This window comes from Gigantopelta aegis, chromosome 13, assembly GCF_016097555.1.
Source record: "Gigantopelta aegis isolate Gae_Host chromosome 13, Gae_host_genome, whole genome shotgun sequence".
Classification (NCBI taxonomy): domain Eukaryota; kingdom Metazoa; phylum Mollusca; class Gastropoda; order Neomphalida; family Peltospiridae; genus Gigantopelta; species Gigantopelta aegis.
In genome coordinates this window covers 41,089,370-41,112,501 of record NC_054711.1, presented here as the reverse complement: position 1 = coordinate 41,112,501, position 23,132 = coordinate 41,089,370, and the positions used below count along the sequence as shown (strand labels likewise).

The 23,132-nt window shown below is 40.4% G+C and overlaps 1 protein-coding gene across 2 annotated transcripts in view; it reads right to left on the bottom strand.

The window, feature by feature from the left end:
• Positions 1-23,132, bottom strand: part of LOC121387724 (alsin-like) — a 130,176-nt gene that overhangs the window by 32,401 nt on the left and 74,643 nt on the right. Inside the window, exons 14-23 of one of the 2 annotated variants that reach the window (XM_041518917.1) lie at positions 21,974-22,136; positions 16,360-16,491; positions 16,102-16,233; positions 14,772-14,842; positions 13,003-13,069; positions 9,248-9,313; positions 4,789-4,991; positions 3,944-4,009; positions 2,584-2,679; positions 1,645-1,811 (exon numbers count right to left, since the gene is read on the bottom strand). In XM_041518917.1, coding sequence (XP_041374851.1) covers positions 1,645-1,811; positions 2,584-2,679; positions 3,944-4,009; positions 4,789-4,991; positions 9,248-9,313; positions 13,003-13,069; positions 14,772-14,842; positions 16,102-16,233; positions 16,360-16,491; positions 21,974-22,136 — 1,163 coding nt within the window. The remainder of the gene's footprint in view (positions 1-1,644; positions 1,812-2,583; positions 2,680-3,943; positions 4,010-4,788; positions 4,992-9,247; positions 9,314-13,002; positions 13,070-14,771; positions 14,843-16,101; positions 16,234-16,359; positions 16,492-21,973; positions 22,137-23,132) is intronic. The other variant, XM_041518918.1, reaches the window with a different exon arrangement.

Here is a 23,132-nt window from a genome sequence, read left to right as displayed (position 1 = left end):
AAGCTTCGTATCATGTTCATGTCCCAAGTAAAATTATTTGCAGTTGTCACAAGCTTTAGCAAGTAACAATGAACATTATTTCAAGAGGGACATAAACATGATACGAAATGGTAGCAAGTTTAATATGGTATTTAATACTCCTAATCAATCTTAATTTATACAGGTATCACAGATCTCGTTTGGTTGAAAATTGTAGTGCACAGTCGAAGTGTTACATCCTACTAAATGGGGAAATACTTTCTTTTTTTAAAAAGATTTATTGATCTCAAAGCTACTCTTCCATTAGATGTCATTCAACATATCCTGATCTCCAAGCTACTCCTTCACTAGATGCTACTAACCTCATCCTGATCTCCAAGCTATTCCTTCACAAGATGTCACTAATCTCATCCCAATCTCCAAGCTACACCTTCACAAGATGTCACTAATCTCATCCCAATCTCCAAGCTATGCCGTCACAAGATGTCACAAATCTCATCCTAATCTCCAAGCTACGCCTTCACAAGATGTCACTAATCTCATCCCAATCAACGAGCTACTCCTTCACTAGATGTCACCCACCTCAACCTGATCTCCAAGCTACTCCTTCACTAGATGTCACTTACCACAACCTGATCTCCAAGCTAAGGACTCCTTCACTGGATGTCACTTACCACAACCTGATCTCCAAGCTACTCCTTCACTAGATGTCATTCACCACAACCTGATCTCCAAGCTACTCCTTCACAAGATGTCACTAATCTCATTCTAATCTCCAAGCTACTCATTTACAAGATGTCATTCAACACATCCTGATCCCCAAGCTACTCCTTCAAAAGATGTCATTCAACACATCCTGATCTCCAAGCTACTCCTTCACTAGATGTGTCTCACCTTTCAAACGTTGCCTCCCACCTTGAACACATTCCCCAGCAGATGTCATTAAAGCTTTCAAACTCTCATCCTGAACTCCACAACTAAGCTTCTTATCTTGTAACTACAGTCAGGCATATTGCTTTGAAGCCACTCCCACACTACATGTCACTCACCTGTCAATATGTCGTCCTGAACTCCATAGCCACGCCTCGTCTTGAAGCCACTCCCACACTACATGTCACTCATCTTTCAAAATGATGTCCTGAACTCCATAGCTCTGCCTCTTGTCCTGAAGCCACTCCCACACTACATGTCACTCACCTTACAAAATGTCATCCTGAACTCCATAGCCATGCCTTGTCCTGAAGCCACTCCCACACTACATGTCACTCACCTTTCAATATGTGGTCCTGAACTCTATAGCTCTGCCTCTTGTCCTGATGTCACTCCCACACTATGTGTCACTCACTTTTCAATATGTCATCCTGAACTCCATAGCCACGCCTCGTCCTGAAGCCACTCCCACACTACCTTTCAATATGTGGTCCTGAACTCCATAGCTCAGCCTCTTGTCTTGAAGGCACTCCCACACTACATGTCACTCATCTTTCAATATGTCATCCTGAACTCCCTAGCCACGCCTCTTGACCTGAAGCCACTCACACACTACATGTCACTCACCTTTCAATATGTCGTCACTCAGCTGTCAATCACCTTTCAATATGTCTTCCTGAACTCCATAGCCACATCTCTTGTCCTGAAACCACTCCCACACTACATGTCACTCACCTTTCAATATGTCATCTTGAACTCCGTAGCCATGCCTCTTGTCCTGAAGCCACTCCCCGATGTAGATATTGGCAATGCTTGACATGTGCTGACCCTGTCGGAAAACTCCATGACCAAATCTTTGACCATCTTTGAAACACCCTTCATAACAGTCACCGCTCACATACCTGTAAATAAAACACATTTCTTGGTTACACCCACATCAGACTTGATCTAAATAAGTAAAAAAAAGTTTGTTTTGTTTAAAGACACCACTAGAGCACATTGATTCTAAATAAGTAAATGGAATTTTTGAAAGGAATATTTGTTTAACAACACCTCAGCACATTTTAACCTACAGCCATTAGGAGTCCAATATTGCAACACTGAATCTGGAGATCAGCCAATCGGGAATAAGTAGGTGGGATAATATAAATATTTCAGCCAATCAGCAATAAGTAGGCAGGATAATATTTATATTTCAGCCAATCAGCAACAAGTAGGTGGGATAATATCAATATTTCAGCCAATCAGCAATAAGTAGGCAGGATAATATTTATATTTCAGCCAATCAGCAACAAGTGGGTGGGATAATATCAATATTTCAGCCAATCAGCAGTAAGTAGACAGGATAATATTTATATTTCAGCCAATCAGCAACAAAGTGGGTGGGATAATATCAATATTTCAGCCAATCAGCAATAAGTAGGCAGGATAATATTTATATTTCAGCCAATCAGCAACAAGTGGGTGGGATAATATCAATATTTCAGCCAATCAGCAATAAGTAGGTGATGAATATACTTCCATTTAAAAGATTACTCCTTTTCCTTATTTTAATTTGTGGGAGTCAGAAGTGATTTGACCATTATGTTATGCAGTGTGTCCATGTTGGGTGGAGAGGCCGGCTTCCATAATTATGGTATAAAACCAGGTTGATTAACACTAAAAGCACAATACCTAATCCGGGCGTGTCCATTCAGTTTTCCGTCCTTCCAATTGCCTTCATGTGTTTCCTCAGTGTTACCTTCCTTGGGTATCGACAGCACACCATAGCTGATTAAAACAAGAAGTCAGCAGAATTGAATATCTCGCCTACTATTAACTGATACTGTGAATAAAGACATATTTTTTTAATTATAACTTAACAATTTATTTAATTCTTTACAATTTTTTTTTTAATTAATTAAATTTAAAAAAAAAAAAAAAACATTTTCTTTTAATAAATTTAACAATTCTTTTTAACATGCTTCGAGATGAACATTCATAGATGCAAAATATATATATTTTAAACATTAATAATAAAACCTTCAATTAAAATTTGAATTTAATTAATTTTCAAAATGTGTCTGATTTGTAACAGAACGTGATAAAACTATGCAAATTTTGTTTTGCTCAATATCTTGAGGCATTGCCAAAAAAGGTCCGGAAAACTAAAAATGGGTAAATCATCAAATTTGATCTGTAACAGCACATGATAAAACTGTATACCAAATTTCAGCTCAATATCTCAACAAATAAGACAGACATATAAACAGACAGACAGGAGGAAAGAAATGAAACCTATAGTGCCTTCTGGTTGGACCAGCAGACAGATGGACAAATGGACGGACGGACAGACAGATGGGCAGATGGGCAGACAGACAGACAGACAGGAGGACAGAAATGAAACCTATAGTGCCTTCTGGTTGGACCAGCAGACAGATGGACAAATGGACGGAAGGACAGACAGATGGGCAGATGGGCAGATGGGCAGACAGACAGACAGACAGGAGGACAGAAATGAAACCTATAGTGCCTTCTGGTTGGACCAGCAGACAGATGGACAAATGGACGGACGGACAGACAGATGGGCAGATGGGCAGACAGACAGAAGGATGGAGATGAAACCTATAGTGCCCTCTGTTGGACTAACTAATAACTCATCCATGCTAGAGACAGACAGACAGACAGACAGACAGACTGAAGGATGGAGCTGACTAACAACTCACCCATGCTGGAGACAGACAGACAGACAGACAGACAGACAGACAGACTGAAGGATGGAGCTGACTAACAACTCACCCATGCTGGAGACAGACAGACAGACAGACAGACTGAAGGATGGAGCTGACTAACAACTCACCCATGCTGGAGACAGACAGACAGACAGACAGACAGACTGAAGGATGGAGCTGACTAACAACTCACCCATGCTGGAGACAGACAGACAGACAGACAGACAGACTGAAGGATGGAGCTGACTAACAACTCACCCATGCTGGAGACAGACAGACAGACAGACAGACAGACTGAAGGATGGAGCTGACTAACAACTCACCCATGCTGGAGACCCTGCTTAAACTTCCCCTCATATTTTCTACCATCAGCCCACTTCAGCTCACCACTGAAAACAAAAACAGATATTCACTAGCTTAACATGCATTAGTCATTTGCATTATTTAAAACACTTCAAAATAAAAAAAATAAAAAACACCTCAACCACCACCCATGAGAAAAACTCGTATAAGACTGAGCTGTGGATTCTTGTTGAGTCACAAATCAGTGTGAGTTGCATCTTTTGTCAATGTATGTCACATGTTAGTCTTGAGGTCAGGTGAATGATAAGAACTCCCCCTCCCCACTGGAAATCTAAAAGAAAAAACCTGGAACAAGTGCTCATTTATTACCCATATGGTTAAAAATATCTTGGTACATATATCAAAGTGATACCTCCCATTAGAACGCCAAGTGGGACATAACACTTCGTGACATCATCAGTTGCCGCATTACAACTTTACAAGAACGTCATCCAAATGAGTTGAGTGATATAAATTAAGATCGATCAGGACCGTAGCTAGCAGTTGGGGGGGGGGGGGGCAAGGGGGGCAGTTCCCCCCCCGAAAAAAATCCGGAAAGCATTAAAGAAACTTAAAGAAACTTCTCTTCTTAACTGTTTAAGGAGTTTTAGACTATTAACTACTCAGTTGGCCCCCCCACCCCCCAAACAAAAAATCCTAGTACGGCCCTGTCGATTATGGGTAATAAATAAGATATTAAACTCGCTAACATTTTCTATCATGTTTATGTCACTTGTGAAATAATTTTCAATGTCACTCGCTAGAGCTTGTGACAACATGATACGAAATGGAAGCTTGTTTAATATCCTATAAATATACAGCTTACTATCCATGCAGTTTCCCGTTGAGCCAGGAACCGGTGTAGATTGCGTCTTTGAACGGCCCGCTCTTGGTGAATGTGTACGTAGCGTGTCTTATCAGCGGAGGGGTTAACCGCTCGTGGCTGCCGTGGCGATCAGAAGGCAAAGAAGACTTCTGCGTGGACAGAACTTTGTTGATCGCGGAATTGAGAGCCATCAGCCATTCGGCCTGCGAGAAAGAGTAGAAAACTTTTTTTAATAAAAATTTAGTGATGAATTTACAGTGAATGAATTAATTAATTAATATATAATTAATGACAACTTAGCACACAGAGCACATTGGCTATTGCATGGATGGATAAATGGATGGATGGATGGATGGATGGATGGATGGATGAATGAATGAATGTTTAATGACATTATAGCACAAAGAACACATCATCTATTGCGTATCAAACATGAACATTAAGTTTGTTTGTTTAACGACACCACTAGAGCACATTGATTTATTAATCATCAGCTATTGGATGTCAAACATTTGGTAATTTTGACATATAGTCTTAGAGAGGAAACGTACTACATGTCTTTCCATTAGTAACAAGGATTCTCTTATATGCACCATCCCACAGACAGGACAGCACATACCACAACATTTGATATACTAGTCACAGTGGTACATGGATGAAGTGATTACTAAGCAGTGTTTGAAATAAAACACTTCTCCGTTTGTCCTGACAAGTGATAATCTGCTGGGACAAGCAAAATGTGCCTCAGTGGACAAGTAAATATTAATAATGATGTTTCATTTTGTGCAATCAAAAACATTGTCCTTGCTGTTGAATAAAACCAACAACTTACTTGGACAAGTAAATATTAATAATGATGCTTCATTTTGTGCAATCAAAAACATTGTCCTTGCTGTTGAATAAAACCAACAACTTACTTGGACAAGTAAATATTAATAATGATGCTTCATTTTGTGCAATCAAAAACATTGTCCTTGCTGTTGAATAAAACCAACAACTTACTTGGACAAGTAAATATTAATAATGATGCTTCATTTTGACCAATCAAAAACATTGTCCTTGCTGTTGAATAAAACCAACAACTTACTTGGACAAGTAAATATTAATAATGATGCTTCATTTTGACCAATCAAAAACATTGTCCTTGCTGTTGAATAAAACCAACAACTTACTTGGACAAGTAAATATTAATAATGATGCTTCATTTTGACCAATCAAAAACATTGTCCTTGCTGTTGAATAAAACCAACAACTTACTTGGACAAGTAAATATTAATAATGATGTTTCATTTTGACCAATCAAAAACATTGTCCTTGCTGTTGAATAAAACCAACAACTTACTTGGACAAGTAAATATTAATAATGATGCTTCATTTTGACCAATCAAAAACATTGTCCTTGCTGTTGAATAAAACCAACAACTTACTTGGACAAGTAAATATTAATAATGATGCTTCATTTTGACCAATCAAAAACATTGTCCTTGCTGTTGAATAAAACCAACGACTTACTTGGACAAGTAAATATTAATAATGATGCTTCATTTTGACCAATCAAAAACATTGTCCTTGCTGTTGAATAAAACCAACTACTTACTTGGACAAGTAAATATTAATAATGATGCTTCATTTTGTGCAATCAAAAACATTGTCCTTGCTGTTGAATAAAACCAACGACTTACTTGGACAAGTAAATATTAATAATGATGCTTCATTTTGTGCAATCAAAAACATTGTCCTTGCTGTTGAATAAAACCAACAACTTACTTGGACAAGTAAATATTAATAATGATGTTTCATTTTGTGCAATCAAAAACATTGTCCTTGCTGTTGAATAAAACCAACAACTTACTTGGACAAGTAAATATTAATAATGATGCTTCATTTTGTGCAATCAAAAACATTGTCCTTGCTGTTGAATAAAACCAACAACTTACTTGGACAAGTAAATATTAATAATGATGCTTCATTTTGTGCAATCAAAAACATTGTCCTTGCTGTTGAATAAAACCAACAACTTACTTGGACAAGTAAATATTAATAATGATGCTTCATTTTGTGCAATCAAAAACATTGTCCTTGCTGTTGAATAAAACCAACAACTTACTTGGACAAGTAAATATTAATAATGATGCTTCATTTTGTGCAATCAAAAACATTGTCCTTGCTGTTGAATAAAACCAACAACTTACTTGGACAAGTAAAAATTAATAATGATGCTTCATTTTGTGCAATCAAAAACATTGTCCTTGCTGTTGAATAAAACCAACAACTTACTTGGACAAGTAAAACTATTGATGGACAAGTAGATTTGTAGAAATGTACATGTACTTGTCCGTTGAACTAGTGAACAAGTATGTTTATTTCTATCGCTGGTGATTACTAAATCAACATAACACTTAAGCAGTTAAACGGCCTAATTGCTTTTGTTTTACGTGCGGGTAACTATAATTGTATGTATACAGGAATTTACAAGGAAGGAAGAAGGAAGGAAATGTTTTATTTAACGACGCACTCAACACATTTCATTTACGGTTATATGGTGTTGGACATATGGAAAAGGACCACACAGATATTGAGAGAGGAAACCCGCTGTCGCCACTTCATGATGCTCTGGCAGGAGCGAGAAATAGCCTACTGGGCCCACTGACGGGGATCGATCCCAAACTGACCGTGCATCAAGCAAGTGCTTTACCACTGGGCTATGTCTCGCTACACAAATTTACAATGCATAAACAGTCATGATGCACTGGCTGGAACAAGAAATAGTCCAATGGGCCTACCAACATGGATTGATCCTAGACTGACCACGCATCAAGCGAATACTTTACCACTGGCCTACCAACATGGATTGATCCTAGACTGACCACGCATCAAGCGAATACTTTACCACTGGCCTACCAACATGGATTGATCCTAGACTGACCACGCATCAAGCGAATACTTTACCACTGGCCTACCAACATGGATTGATCCTAGACTGACCACGCATCAAGCGAATACTTTACCACTGGCCTACCAACATGGATTGATCCTAGACTGACCACGCATCAAGCGAATACTTTACCACTGGCCTACCAACATGGATTGATCCTAGACTGACCACGCATCAAGCGAATACTTTACCACTGGCCTACCAACATGGATTGATCCTAGACTGACCACGCATCAAGCGAATACTTTACCACTGGCCTACCAACATGGATTGATCCTAGACTGACCACGCATCAAGCGAATACTTTACCACTGGCCTACCAACATGGATTGATCCTAGACTGACCACGCATCAAGCGAATACTTTACCACTGGCCTACCAACATGGATTGATCCTAGACTGACCACGCATCAAGCGAATACTTTACCACTGGCCTACCAACATGGATTGATCCTAGACTGACCACGCATCAAGCGAATACTTTACCACTGGCCTACCAACATGGATTGATCCTAGACTGACCACGCATCAAGCGAATACTTTACCACTGGCCTACCAACATGGATTGATCCTAGACTGACCACGCATCAAGCGAATACTTTACCACTGGCCTACCAACATGGATTGATCCTAGACTGACCACGCATCAAGCGAATACTTTACCACTGGCCTACCAACATGGATTGATCCTAGACTGACCACGCATCAAGCGAATACTTTACCACTGGCCTACCAACATGGATTGATCCTAGACTGATCACGCATCAAGCGAATACTTTACCACTGGCCTACCAACATGGATTGATCCTAGACTGACCACGCATCAAGCGAATACTTTACCACTGGCCTACCAACATGGATTGATCCTAGACTGACCACGCATCAAGCGAATACTTTACCACTGGCCTACCAACATGGATTGATCCTAGACTGACCACGCATCAAGCGAATACTTTACCACTGGCCTACCAACATGGATTGATCCTAGACTGACCACGCATCAAGCGAATACTTTACCACTGGCCTACCAACATGGATTGATCCTAGACTGACCACGCATCAAGCGAATACTTTACCACTGGCCTACCAACATGGATTGATCCTAGACTGACCACGCATCAAGCGAATACTTTACCACTGGCCTACCAACATGGATTGATCCTAGACTGACCACGCATCAAGCGAATACTTTACCACTGGCCTATCAACATGGATTGATCCTAGACTGACCACGCATCAAGCGAATACTTTACCACTGGCCTACCAACATGGATTGATCCTAGACTGACCACGCATCAAGCGAATACTTTACCACTGGCCTACCAACATGGATTGATACTAGACTGACCACGCATCCCGTCCCTTGGTAACTGAATGAGTGGATAAAATTAACAAACAAACAAAATTAACAAATAATTTTAAATCAAATCAAATCAAAACAAATAATTTAACAAATGAATGAATGAACAAACTAATGAACTAAAGAATGAATGAATGAATGAATGAATGAATGAATGAACGAACAAATGGTTTAACAAATTCACAGCTAATTTCACTCTTGTTTGGTTTAGCTCCACAGTAGAAAAGCCACTGTAAGATAAAAGTAGTTAATAATGATTTTCAACAGAATTACAACCATTTTATATTCAAGTAAAATGCTGGGGCCTAATTCACTAAACTCTCGCAACTTTGCGATCTCACAGTGCAATGCTAAAAGACTTGCAAAGAGGATGCTTTGTTGTCTAGTACAGCCTAAGAGACCTTTGTGAATTAGGCCCCTGGAAATATTTGTTGCATAAACTCACTTCGAGCTGCAATTTCTGGGTTGTTTTTCCTAATGCAGCAAGGGATCTTTGACATGCATTTTCCCACAGAAAAGAAAACACAGTTTTGGTGCACTGGTTGGAACGAGAGAAACCCAATCAATGGAATGGATCCACCAGAGTGATTCGATCCTGCGATGCAAGCACTTCAAGCAAGCACTCAACCGACTGAGATAAATCTGTGCTAATATTTTATATCCAAGCTAAACATAGGACAAATTCCCTGTTACTGAAGACTAGTGTTTTCCCTAGCTTGTTTTAGCATGGTGCGGCACCAGGCATCAATAGTCTAACACCATACTGCCGTAATCAGCTTGTTTTAGCATGGTGCGGCACCAGGCATCAATAGTCTAACACCATACTGCCTTAATCAGCTTGTCTTAGCATGGTGCGGCACCAGGCATCAATAGTCTAACACCATACTGCCGTAATCAGCTTGTCTTAGCATGGTGCGGCACCAGGCATCAATAGTCTAACACCATACTGCCGTAATCAGCTTGTCTTAGCATGGTGCGGCACCAGGCATCAATAGTCTAACACCATACTGCCGTAATCAGCTTGTCTTAGCATGGTGCGGCACCAGGCATCAATAGTCTAACACCATACTGCCTTAATCAGCTTGTTTTAGCATGGTGCGGCACCAGGCATCAATAGTCTAACACCATACTGCCTTAATCAGCTTGTTTTAGCATGGTGCGGCACCAGGCATCAATAGTCTAACACCATACTGCCTTAATCAGCTTGTCTTAGCATGGTGCGGCACCAGGCATCAATAGTCTAACACCATACTGCCTTAATCAGCTTGTCTTAGCATGGTGCGGCACCAGGCATCAATAGTCTAACACCATACTGCCTTAATCAGCTTGTCTTAGCATGGTGCGGCACCAGGCATCAATAGTCTAACACCATACTGCCTTAATCAGCTTGTCTTAGCATGGTGCGGCACCAGGCATCAATAGTCTAACACCATACTGCCTTAATCAGCTTGTTTTAGCATGGTGCGGCACCAGGCATCAATAGTCTAACACCATACTGCCTTAATCAGCTTGTCTTAGCATGGTGCGGCACCAGGCATCAATAGTCTAACACCATACTGCCTTAATCAGCTTGTCTTAGCATGGTGCGGCACCAGGCATCAATAGTCTAACCATACTGCCTTAATCAGCTTGTCTTAGCATGGTGCGGCACCAGGCATCAATAGTCTAACACCATACTGCCTTAATCAGCTTGTCTTAGCATGGTGCGGCACCAGGCATCAATAGTCTAACACCATACTGCCTTAATCAGCTTGTCTTAGCATGGTGCGGCACCAGGCATCAATAGTCTAACACCATACTGCCGTAATCAGCTTGTTTTAGCATGGTGCGGCACCAGGCATCAATAGTCTAACACCATACTGCCTTAATCAGCTTGTTTTAGCATGGTGCGGCACCAGGCATCAATAGTCTAACACCATACTGCCTTAATCAGCTTGTTTTAGCATGGTGCGGCACCAGGCATCAATAGTCTAACACCATACTGCCTTAATCAGCTTGTTTTAGCATGGTGCGGCACCAGGCATCAATAGTCTAACACCATACTGCCTTAATCAGCTTGTTTTAGCATGGTGCGGCACCAGGCATCAATAGTCTAACACCATACTGCCTTAATCAGCTTGTTTTAGCATGGTGCGGCACCAGGCATCAATAGTCTAACACCATACTGCCTTAATCAGCTTGTTTTAGCATGGTGCGGCACCAGGCATCAATAGTCTAACACCATACTGCCTTAATCAGCTTGTTTTAGCATGGTGCGGCACCAGGCATCAATAGTCTAACACCATACTGCCTTAATCAGCTTGTTTTAGCATGGTGCGGCACCAGGCATCAATAGTCTAATACCATACTGCCTTAATCAGCTTGTCTTAGCATGGTGCGGCACCAGGCATCAATAGTCTAACACCATACTGCCTTAATCAGCTTGTCTTAGCATGGTGCGGCACCAGGCATCAATAGTCTAACACCATACTGCCTTAATCAGCTTGTTTTAGCATGGTGCGGCACCAGGCATCAATAGTCTAACACCATACTGCCGTAATCAGCTTGTTTTAGCATGGTGCGGCACCAGGCATCAATAGTCTAACACCATACTGCCTTAATCAGCTTGTTTTAGCATGGTGCGGCACCAGGCATCAATAGTCTAACACCATACTGCCTTAATCAGCTTGTTTTAGCATGGTGCGGCACCAGGCATCAATAGTCTAACACCATACTGCCTTAATCAGCTTGTTTTAGCATGGTGCGGCACCAGGCATCAATAGTCTAACACCATACTGCCTTAATCAGCTTGTTTTAGCATGGTGCGGCACCAGGCATCAATAGTCTAACACCATACTGCCTTAATCAGCTTGTTTTAGCATGGTGCGGCACCAGGCATCAATAGTCTAACACCATACTGCCTTAATCAGCTTGTCTTAGCATGGTGCGGCACCAGGCATCAATAGTCTAACACCATACTGCCTTAATCAGCTTGTTTTAGCATGGTGCGGCACCAGGCATCAATAGTCTAACACCATACTGCCTTAATCAGCGTCATGCTGCCCTGAGATTAAACAAGACCTTTTTCAATAATTAATTCTAAAATTGCCTTTATAAAACACTCAAAATTTTTATTATTAATTATTATTAATCCCTTTTATATATTTTGCCATTCATTTATTGAAGAAAGCACATTAATTACATTTATTTTTATTTCAATTAATTAATGAATATGATGAAAATGCCCTAAATGTGTTACCATGCCTTGACAAATTTCTAGTGAAAGTACTAGAAGACTATACAGAAAACTTAATGCAATTGATATAATAAAAGGATCTTTTATATGCACTTTCCTAGACAGGACAGCACATACCAGAGCTTTTGAAGTTTGACCCAGTGAGATGCTATTTGTTTAACTGCTATTTCACAGCCAGTTCTGCCACTCCTCAAAATTGCCAGTTGTGAAAAAACAAAAAGAAGTTTATTTTGTTGCAAAATAACTTTGGGTTTTGCTGTTTTTAACAATAATTTGGCAAAATGGTTTGCTTAGCCAAAGCCAGACTTGTACTTGTACGGAATGTTAACAGGAAGAAGGAAGGAAGTGTTTTATTTAACGATGCACTCAACACATTTTATTTACGGTTATATGGCATCGGATATATGGTTTAGGACCACACAGATATTGAGAGGAAACCTGCTGTCGCCACTTCATGGGCTACTCTTCTCGATTAGCAGCAAGGGATCTTTTATATCCACCATCCCACATACCACAGCCTTTGATATACCAGTCGTGGTGCACTGGCTGGAGCGTGAAACAGGCCCACCGACAGAGATTGATCCCAGACCGACCGCGCATCAAGCGAGCGTTCTACCACTGGGCTACGTCCCGCCGTGGATTGTTAACAGATAAACGAGAGTGAACGGATACAAAATGATATACCTTCCCTGCCGACGACGCTGCAATCAGGTCAATAGTTTCTTCTGGTGTTGTGACAACCAGACCCGTTCTGAAAACAAAGTTAAAAGTTTGTTTTGTTTACCGACACCACTAGAGCACATTGATTTATTCATCTTCGGCTATTCAATGTCAAACATTTGGTAATTTTGACACGTAGTCATCAGAGGAAACCTGCTACAATTTTCCTAATGCAGCAAGGGATCTTTTATATGCAAAGTTAAAGTTTGTTTTGTATAACGACACCACAAGAGCACACTGATTTATTAATCCTCGGCTATTGGATGTCAAACACTTGGTAATTCTAATACAGTCTTCAGCTGAAGTTTGCTTTGTTTAATGACACCACTAGAGCACACTGATCTATTAATCGGCTATTGGATGTCAAATATTTGATAATTCTGACTCATAGTCTTAGATAGGAAACCTGCTACATATTTCCATTAGTAGCAAGGGATCTTTTATAAGCAACATTCCACAGACAGGATAGCACATACCACTGCCTTTGATATACCAATCGTTGTGCACTGGCTGGAACAAAAAATATAGACCCCCCCCCCCCTCAAAAAAAAATAAAAAAATGTAGTGGGTTTCATTTCTAAGACTATTCGTCAAAATTAGAAAATGTTTTACATCCAAACAGGATGATTAATAAATCAATGTGCTCTAGAGGTGTCGTTAAACAAAACAAACTTCTTTTGTTTAATAATAATGGGATATAATTTAAAAAATTTAACTGTTATACGACTTACTCTATTCTGATTGGATGATGTCGAAACAAAACTGAATGTTATCCTTCAATAAATCCCACAAGATAACATCATTACGCCAGCTGGGATGTCATTACGTAACACAGGTCATGGAAGGGACATTCGAAGCTAATTTATGTATATTTTAACTAAATATGGTGTGTTCAGAGGCTTGTATAATGATTTTAGAAGAGGGTGGGGGCTAAACTGTGGCTAGCGAAGTTGATGACGGGTTAAGACATGCTTTCCTGGAAAAAGTATTGAAAAAAGAGAGAGAACATTTGTTTGATCGCCAAATGCACTGCACACACTCCTGTTTTGTCATTATATACAAACTGTTTGTCATTTTTTAATGAATTTATCAATGTACAATGGTCACAAAATGCATAAAATTGCTTAGCATAGTGAATTGATTTTAAACTAAAAACCTTAGAAAATGACGTCATTACATCAAAAGGGACGTCATTACGTAAAGCAGATCATGGGAAGAATATTAGAAACTGATTTATGAATTATGTGTAGTCGTAACTAAATACGTTCTACTGTTTGTAATCATAAGAATTATTTGTTATTTTGTTGTGAATTTATCGATGTACTACAGTCAATAATTTAGTATAAAATTCATAAAATATCACAAACAATTCTTATAAAGATAATGAAAAAAGTTTGTTTTTGTCTAACACCACCACTAGAGCCCATTCATTTATTAATCATCGGCTGTTGCATGTCAAACATTTAGTAATTTTGACACATAGTCGGAGAGGAAACCTGCTACATGTACATTTTTTTCGTTAGTTGCAAAGGATCTTTTGTATGTACCATTCCACAGACAGGACAGCACATATCACACCCTTTGATATACCAGTCGTGGTACACTGTCTGGAACGAGAAACAGCCCAATGGGCCCACCGACAGGGATCGATCCCGGACCGACCGCGCATCAAGCGAGCGCTGTACCACTGGTCTGGTCCTGCCCCTATAAAGATAATGATGACATAAACTTACTGAGAAGTCGTGTCCGACTCCGGCATCTCCACCCACAGCGTCTCTAGAGGAAAAACCTGCACAGATGACGTCTGCAAGGAAAACACAGAAAGCATAATGAGCAAGGTACGGCTAGCATCTAACTGGGAGGGGGTGGTGGGGGTGGGGGGTAGGATTGTGGTAGGAATGGCAGCGGCCCTTCAGATAGTTGTCAGTTAAAAACATTTGGATATGAATTGTTCTTTGTCTTAATAATAATAAAACAAATCAGTCTGACCACTAAAACACAGTTAGATGTACCTGTGTATCGGTAATATTTATGGACGTTAATACTGGCCACAAATGTGACTTTATCAAAAATTTTGCCTATTTTAATCAATATCAACTGGCATAAAATATAATAAAAATTAAAAAAAAAAAAAACCCACAAAATTAATACATATCAGAAGTTTGTTTTGTTTAACGACACCACTAGAGCATATCGATTAACTAATCATTGGCTACTGGATGTCAAATATTTGGTAATTCTGACTCGTAGTCATAAAAGGAAACCCACTACGTTGTTCTTAATGCAGCAAGGGATCTTTTATATCCACTTTCCCACAGACAGGAAAACACATACCATGACCGTGACCAGTTGTGGTACACTGGTTGGAATGAGATAAAACCCAATCAGTTGAATGGATTCTCTGAGGTGGTTTGATCCTGCGACACAAGCACCTCAAGCGAGCAAAACCCCCACCCCTAATACATACCAATGCATATACATGTATGAACATTATTTTATGTATTTATTTTTTAAAAAGTGAAAACATGCGAGTAAAAGTTATAAATTTGTACCCCTCAACAGGGTTTTTGTCAAACATAAATCCAGTAGTCACAAGGTTAAGGATCAAAACCTGTGATGCGAATATGACTCTGTTAAGACATCCTTAAAGGGTAGTTGAGATAAAACGTGCTGGACTTTATTTGAAGACATTGTTAAAGTTAAAGTTTAAAGTAAAAATTTGTTTTGTTTAACGACATCACTAGAGCACACTGATTTATTAATCATCGGCTATTGGATGTCAAACATTTGGTAATTTTTACATAGAGTCTTAGAGAGGATACCTGTTACAGTTTTTAATTAGTAGCAAAGGATCTTTTGTATGTACCATTCCACAGACAGGATAGCTTAGATAGTCTTAGATTCTCTACTAACGCGTCAAAAAAAAGTTAAAAAGAGGTATGCTGATGAAAAATGGCTGGAAGAATTGAAGACAAGAGGGTGAGTTAAAGATTAAAACTTGTGATGTAAATCAGACTTTCTACTAACACATCATTAAAGAGTAAAACCTGTGATTACACGAACCTGGCTTTGTACGAAGACATCATTGAAGAGAAGAAACAGGCACGATGACGAGAACCGACCGGACGTAGGGAAAACAAGGTGGTTGGTCTTACTGTCTCGGAGCAGACGACGATGTGGAACCCGCAACATGTCCTGGAATCAGAGTTTAAAATAAGAAGTACATTTCTGTTCCCTAGGGGGAAAAAAGGAATCTTTAATCATATCAGATAAATAATATAGTTCATTATTTGAAACATTCTTCCGTCTGTTGAAACTTACTGCTAATTTTGGAGTAGTAATTTCCCAGAATGCACTGGTTCTGTCAGCAAGCGCCAGTTCATTGGCGGACATCATTTTGAGACTTTCCCAGTTCAAGGCCACTTTCTTCAGCAGACGAGCACTTTCTGACCCCTAGCGAATAACAAAGAGAAATGTGTCTTTAACACTACAGTACTTACTGGTTTAAATCAACTTCAGTTACCTTATAACAATTGCTTTCATTTGAGAGGATGTGTGTGGGATGAGGACAGGATGAGGACAGGTTGTGGGTAGGATGAGGACAGGATGTGGGTAGGATGAGGACAGGATGTGGGTGGGATGGGGACATGATGTGGGTAGGATGGGGACATGATGTGTGTAGGATGAGGACAGGATGTGGGTGGGATGGGGACATGATGTGGGTAGGATGGGGACATGATGTGTGTAGGATGAGGACAGGATGTGGGTGGAGGACAGGATGTGGGTGGGATGGGGACAGGGTGTGGGTGGGATGGGGACAGGATGAGGGTGGGATGGGGACAGGATGTTGGTGGAATGGGGACAGGATGTTGGTGGAATGGGGACATGATGTGGGTAGGATGGGGACATGATGTGGGTAGGATGAGGATGGAGGACAGGATGTGGGTGGGATGGGGACATGATGTGGGTAGGATGGGGACAGGATGTGTGTAGGATGAGGACAGGATGTGGGTTGAGGACAGGATGTGGGTGGGATGGGGACAGGGTGTGGGTGGGATGGGGACAGGATGAGGATGGGATGGGGACAGGATGTTGGTGGAATGGGGACATGATGTGGGTAGGATGGGGACATGATGTGGGTAGGATGAGGGTGGAGGACAGGATGTGGGTGGGATGGGGACATGATGTGGGTAGGATGGGGACAGGATGTGTGTAGGATGAGGACAGAATGTGGGTGGAGGACAGGATGTGGGTGGGATGGGGACAGGATGTTGGTGGAATGGAGACATGATGTGGGTAGGATGGGGACATGTGGGTAGGATGAGGACAGGATGTGGGTGGGATGGGGACAGGATGTGGGTGGGATGGGGACAGGATGTTGGTGGAATGGGGACATGATGTGGGTAGGATGGGGACATGATGTGGGTAGGATGAGGGTAGAGGACAGGATGTGGGTGGGATGGGGACATGATGTGGTTAGTACATACCACTGCCTTTGATATACCAGTCGTGGTGCACTGGATGGAACGAGAAATAGCCCAAATGGGTCCACTGATGGGAATCGATCTCACACCAACTGCGCAGTGAGCGAGCTATCACTGGGCTAAGTCCAACACTCTTTTTTTATTTTTAAGGAGTGCTTAATTTAAATCTCTTGTGTTTTTCAAAAACCTGTGGAGAGTTTTAGTTGAGTTTGTTGATCAGCTTGGTGCAGTCCTATAGAACTGGACATTAAAGAATGTTTTTGAGTTTATATCAATATCTCAATAAACTTATTCTAAAGGGTGTATGTAATATCTACCCAATTATTTTTGAGGAGTGCGTTATTTACTCTTTGTGTTTTTCAAAAACCTGAACGTCCGTTAATTGAAAATGTTCCAACTTGCGGCAAGTTTTAGCCGAATTTGTTGATCAGCTTGGTGGAGTCCTAACTACTGGACCTTACTGAATGTCTGATATCAATATCTCTAGAAACTTATCATTCTCAAAGGTGTGTTATCTCCCTGACTATTTTTAAGGAGTGCATTATATTTTACTCTTCGGTAGTGTGGTGAATCATTTGGAATTTCATCATCGATCATCGGTTATAACTGGTACTGACCGATCAACTTTCAATAACACAGTCAGTTCGAATTATATGACCAAAAGACGGCTTTGAGATACAAGAATCATACACCTACTGTTGTGTTAACCTAGATACAGGTACACAGTCGGTTAGAATTACATGAACATAAGACGGCTTTGAGATACAAGAACCATACACCTACTGTTGTGTTAACCGATATACAGTTACACAGTCGGTTAGAATTATATGACCATAAGACGGCTTTGAGATACAAGAACCATACGCCTACTGTTGTGTTAACCAATATACAGTTACACAGTCGGTTAGAATTATATGAACATAAGACGGCTTTGAGATACAAGAATCATACACCTACTGTTGTGTTAACTGAGATACAGTTACACAGTCGGTTAGAATTACATGAACATAAGACGGCTTTGAGATACAAGAATCATACACCTACTGTTGTGTTAACCAATATACAGTTACACAGTCGGTTAGAATTATATCAAGAGAAGAGACGGCTTTGAGATACAAGAACCATACGCCTACTGTTGTGTTAACCAATATACAGTTACACAGTCGGTTAGAATTATATCAAGAGAAGAGACGGCTTTGAGATACAAGAATCATACACCTACTGTTGTGTTAACCGAGATACAGTGACACAGTCGGTTAGAATTATATGAACATAAGACGGCTTTGAGATACAAGAATCATACACCTACTGTTGTGTTAACCAATATACAGTTACACAGTCGGTTAGAATTATATGACCATAAGACGGCTTTGAGATACAAGAACCGTACACCTACTGTTGTGTTAACCAATATACAGTTACACAGTCGGTTAGAATTATATGAACATAAGACTGCTTTGAGATACAAGAACCATACACCTACTGTTGTGTTAACCGAGATACAGTTACACAGTCGGTTAGAATTATATGAACATAAGACTGCTTTGAGATACAAGAACCATACACCTACTGTTGTGTTAACCGATATACAGTTACACAGTCGGTTAGAATTATATGACCATAAGACGGCTTTGAGATACAAGAACCGTACACCTACTGTTGTGTTAACCGATATACAGTTACACAGTCGGTTAGAATTATATGAACATAAGACGGCTTTGAGATACAAGAATCATACACCTACTGTTGTGTTAACTGAGATACAGTTACACAGTCGGTTAGAATTATATGAACATAAGACGGCTTTGAGATACAAGAACCATACACCTACTGTTGTGTTAACCGAGATACAGTTACACAGTCGGTTAGAATTATATGAACATAAGACTGCTTTGAGATACAAGAACCGTACACCTACTGTTGTGTTAACCGAGATACAGTTACACAGTCGGTTAGAATTACATGAACATAAGACGGCTTTGAGATACAAGAATCATACACCTACTGTTGTGTTAACCGAGATACAGTTACACAGTCGGTTAGAATTATATGAACATAAGACTGCTTTGAGATACAAGAACCGTACACCTACTGTTGTGTTAACCGATATACAGTTACACAGTCGGTTAGAATTATATGACCATAAGACGGCTTTGAGATACAAGAACCGTACACCTACTGTTGTGTTAACCGATATACAGTTACACAGTCGGTTAGAATTATATGAACATAAGACGGCTTTGAGATACAAGAATCATACACCTACTGTTGTGTTAACCGATATACAGTTACACAGTCGGTTAGAATTATATGACCATAAGACGGCTTTGAGATACAAGAACCATACGCCTACTGTTGTGTTAACCAATATACAGTTACACAGTCGGTTAGAATTATATGAACATAAGACGGCTTTGAGATACAAGAATCATACACCTACTGTTGTGTTAACTGAGATACAGTTACACAGTCGGTTAGAATTATATGAACATAAGACGGCTTTGAGATACAAGAACCATACACCTACTGTTGTGTTAACCGATATACAGTTACACAGTCGGTTAGAATTATATGACCATAAGACGGCTTTGAGATACAAGAACCATACGCCTACTGTTGTGTTAACCAATATACAGTTACACAGTCGGTTAGAATTATATGAACATAAGACGGCTTTGAGATACAAGAATCATACACCTACTGTTGTGTTAACTGAGATACAGTTACACAGTCGGTTAGAATTATATGAACATAAGACGGCTTTGAGATACAAGAACCATACACCTACTGTTGTGTTAACCGATATACAGTTACACAGTCGGTTAGAATTATATGACCATAAGACGGCTTTGAGATACAAGAACCATACGCCTACTGTTGTGTTAACCAATATACAGTTACACAGTCGGTTAGAATTATATGAACATAAGACGGCTTTGAGATACAAGAATCATACACCTACTGTTGTGTTAACCGAGATACAGTTACACAGTCGGTTAGAATTATATGAACATAAGACTGCTTTGAGATACAAGAACCGTACACCTACTGTTGTGTTAACCGAGATACAGTTACACAGTCGGTTAGAATTACATGAACATAAGACGGCTTTGAGATACAAGAACCATACGCCTACTGTTGTGTTAACCAATATACAGTTACACAGTCGGTTAGAATTATATCAAGAGAAGAGACGGCTTTGAGATACAAGAATCATACACCTACTGTTGTGTTAACCGAGATACAGTTACACAGTCGGTTAGAATTATATGACCATAAGACGGCTTTGAGATACAAGAATCATACACCTACTGTTGTGTTAACCGATATACAGTTACACAGTCGGTTAGAATTATATGAACATAAGACGGCTTTGAGATACAAGAACCGTACACCTACTGTTGTGTTAACCAATATAGACCCTATATATATCACTAATTTAACCTTTAATAACTATTTAATATGTTATTTTCTTCATGTACACGTGATCACCAGTTACAATCGGTACTGACTGGTCAACTTTCGATAACACAGTCGTTTAGAATTATATGACATATATATAGAACATAAGACGGCCTTGAGATACGAGGACCATACACCTACTGTTGTGTTAACCAAGACAGACCCTATATATCGCTAATTTTACTTTTAATAGCTATTTAATGTTATTTTCTTCATGTACACGTGATCACCGGTTACAATCGGTACTGACTGGTCAACTTTCGATAACACAGTCGTTTAGAATTATATGACATATATATCTAGAACATAAGACGGCCTTGAGATACGAGGACCATACACCTACTGTTGTGTTAACCAAGACAGACCCTATATATCGCTAATTTAACCTTTAACAGCTATTTTAATATGTTATTTCTTCATGTACACATGAAAACAAAAAACAGCCTCAACATATTTACATCAATTCCACCATCTAAACTGGAGGAACAATCAGTTAACATTCCCTCAACACAATCGATTATGGATTTTTATACTCAATCAAGGGGCAGGACAGAGTGGTAATGTGTTCGCTTGATGCGAGGTCGGTCTAGGATCGATCCCCATCGGTGGACCCATTGGGCTATTTCTCGTTCGAGCCAGTGCTCCACAACTGGTTTAACAAAGGCCGTGGTATGTACTATCCTGTCTGTGGGATAGTGCATATAAAAGATCCCTTGCTGCTAATCGAATAGAGTAGCCTATGAAGTGGCGACCGCGGGTTTTATCTCTCAATATCTGCGTCGTCCGTAACCATATGTTTGACACCATATAACCGTAAATAAATTGTGTTGAGTGCGTCGTTAAATAAAACATTTCCTTCCTTCCTTAAACTTGATCATCACATCGGTTGAGCCAAACACATCAATTTTTGATTATAATCGATCATTGCAACATCACTACTCTTGGGTTTGTCAAAAACCCGAATGTCCATTAAATGAAAATATCTTTACCTGTGGTGCATTTTCGCTGAGTTTGTTGATGAGCTTGGTGCAGTCCTTCACGCGGAGAATGGGTTGCAGCATGGCCAGGCGGAAGTTAGCGGCGTGGTTTCCACCATCCACCTCCTTGCCCAGCAGCTGTCGCAACACTTCAGAAATCTTCTCAAAGAAAGATCTGAAACAGAAACAGAAATTGAATAAAACCGGTAGTAAGGGAGCATAGTAGGTGGTTACAAGTGCCTCTTTACAATGCCACCGGCTTCGGTGGCGTCGTGGCAGGCCATCGGTCTACAGGCTGGTAGGTACTGGGTTTGGATCCCAGTCGAGGCATGGGATTTTTAATCGAGATACCGACTCCAAACCCTGAGTGAGTGCTCCGCAAGGCTCAATGGGTAGGTGTAAACCACTTGCACCGACCAGTGGTCCATAACTGGTTCAACAAAGGCCATGGTTTGTGCTATCCTGCCTGTGGGAAGCGCAAATAAAAGATCCCTTGCTGCCTGTCGTAAAAAGAGTAGCCTATGTGGCGACAGCGGGTTTCCTCTAAAAACAGTGTCAGAATGACCATATGTTTGACGTCCAATAGCCGATGATAAGATAAAAAATCAATGTGCTCTAGCTTTACTTTACAATGCCAGAAGTAACTACTGAACACTCTCCAAAGTGGTCAGACTAAGCCCACAGCTGAAAGCTGATGGGAAATGACAGGTGTGTGGCATGGATAGCCAAATGACAGGTATGGCTAATAAAGCTTGTCTGACCCACATCACTAACGACCGCCGGTAGTAGCGGAACATAGTAGGTGGTTACAAGTGCCTCTTAACAATGCTAGAAGTAACTGATGAACACACTCCGAAGTGGTTAGACTCCGCCGGTAGCTGAAAGCTGATGGGAAATGACAGGTGTGTGGCATGGATAGCCAAATGACAGGTATGGCTAATAAAGCTTGTCTGACCCACATCACTAATGACCGCCGGTAGTAGCGGAACATAGTAGGTGGTTACAAGTGCCTCTTAACAATGCTAGAAGTAACTGATGAACACACTCCGAAGTGGTTAGACTCCGCCGGTAGCTGAAGGCTGATGGGAAATGACAGGTGTGTGGCATGGATAGCCAAATGACAGGTATGGCTAATAAAGCTTGTCTGACCCACATCACTAACGACCGCCGG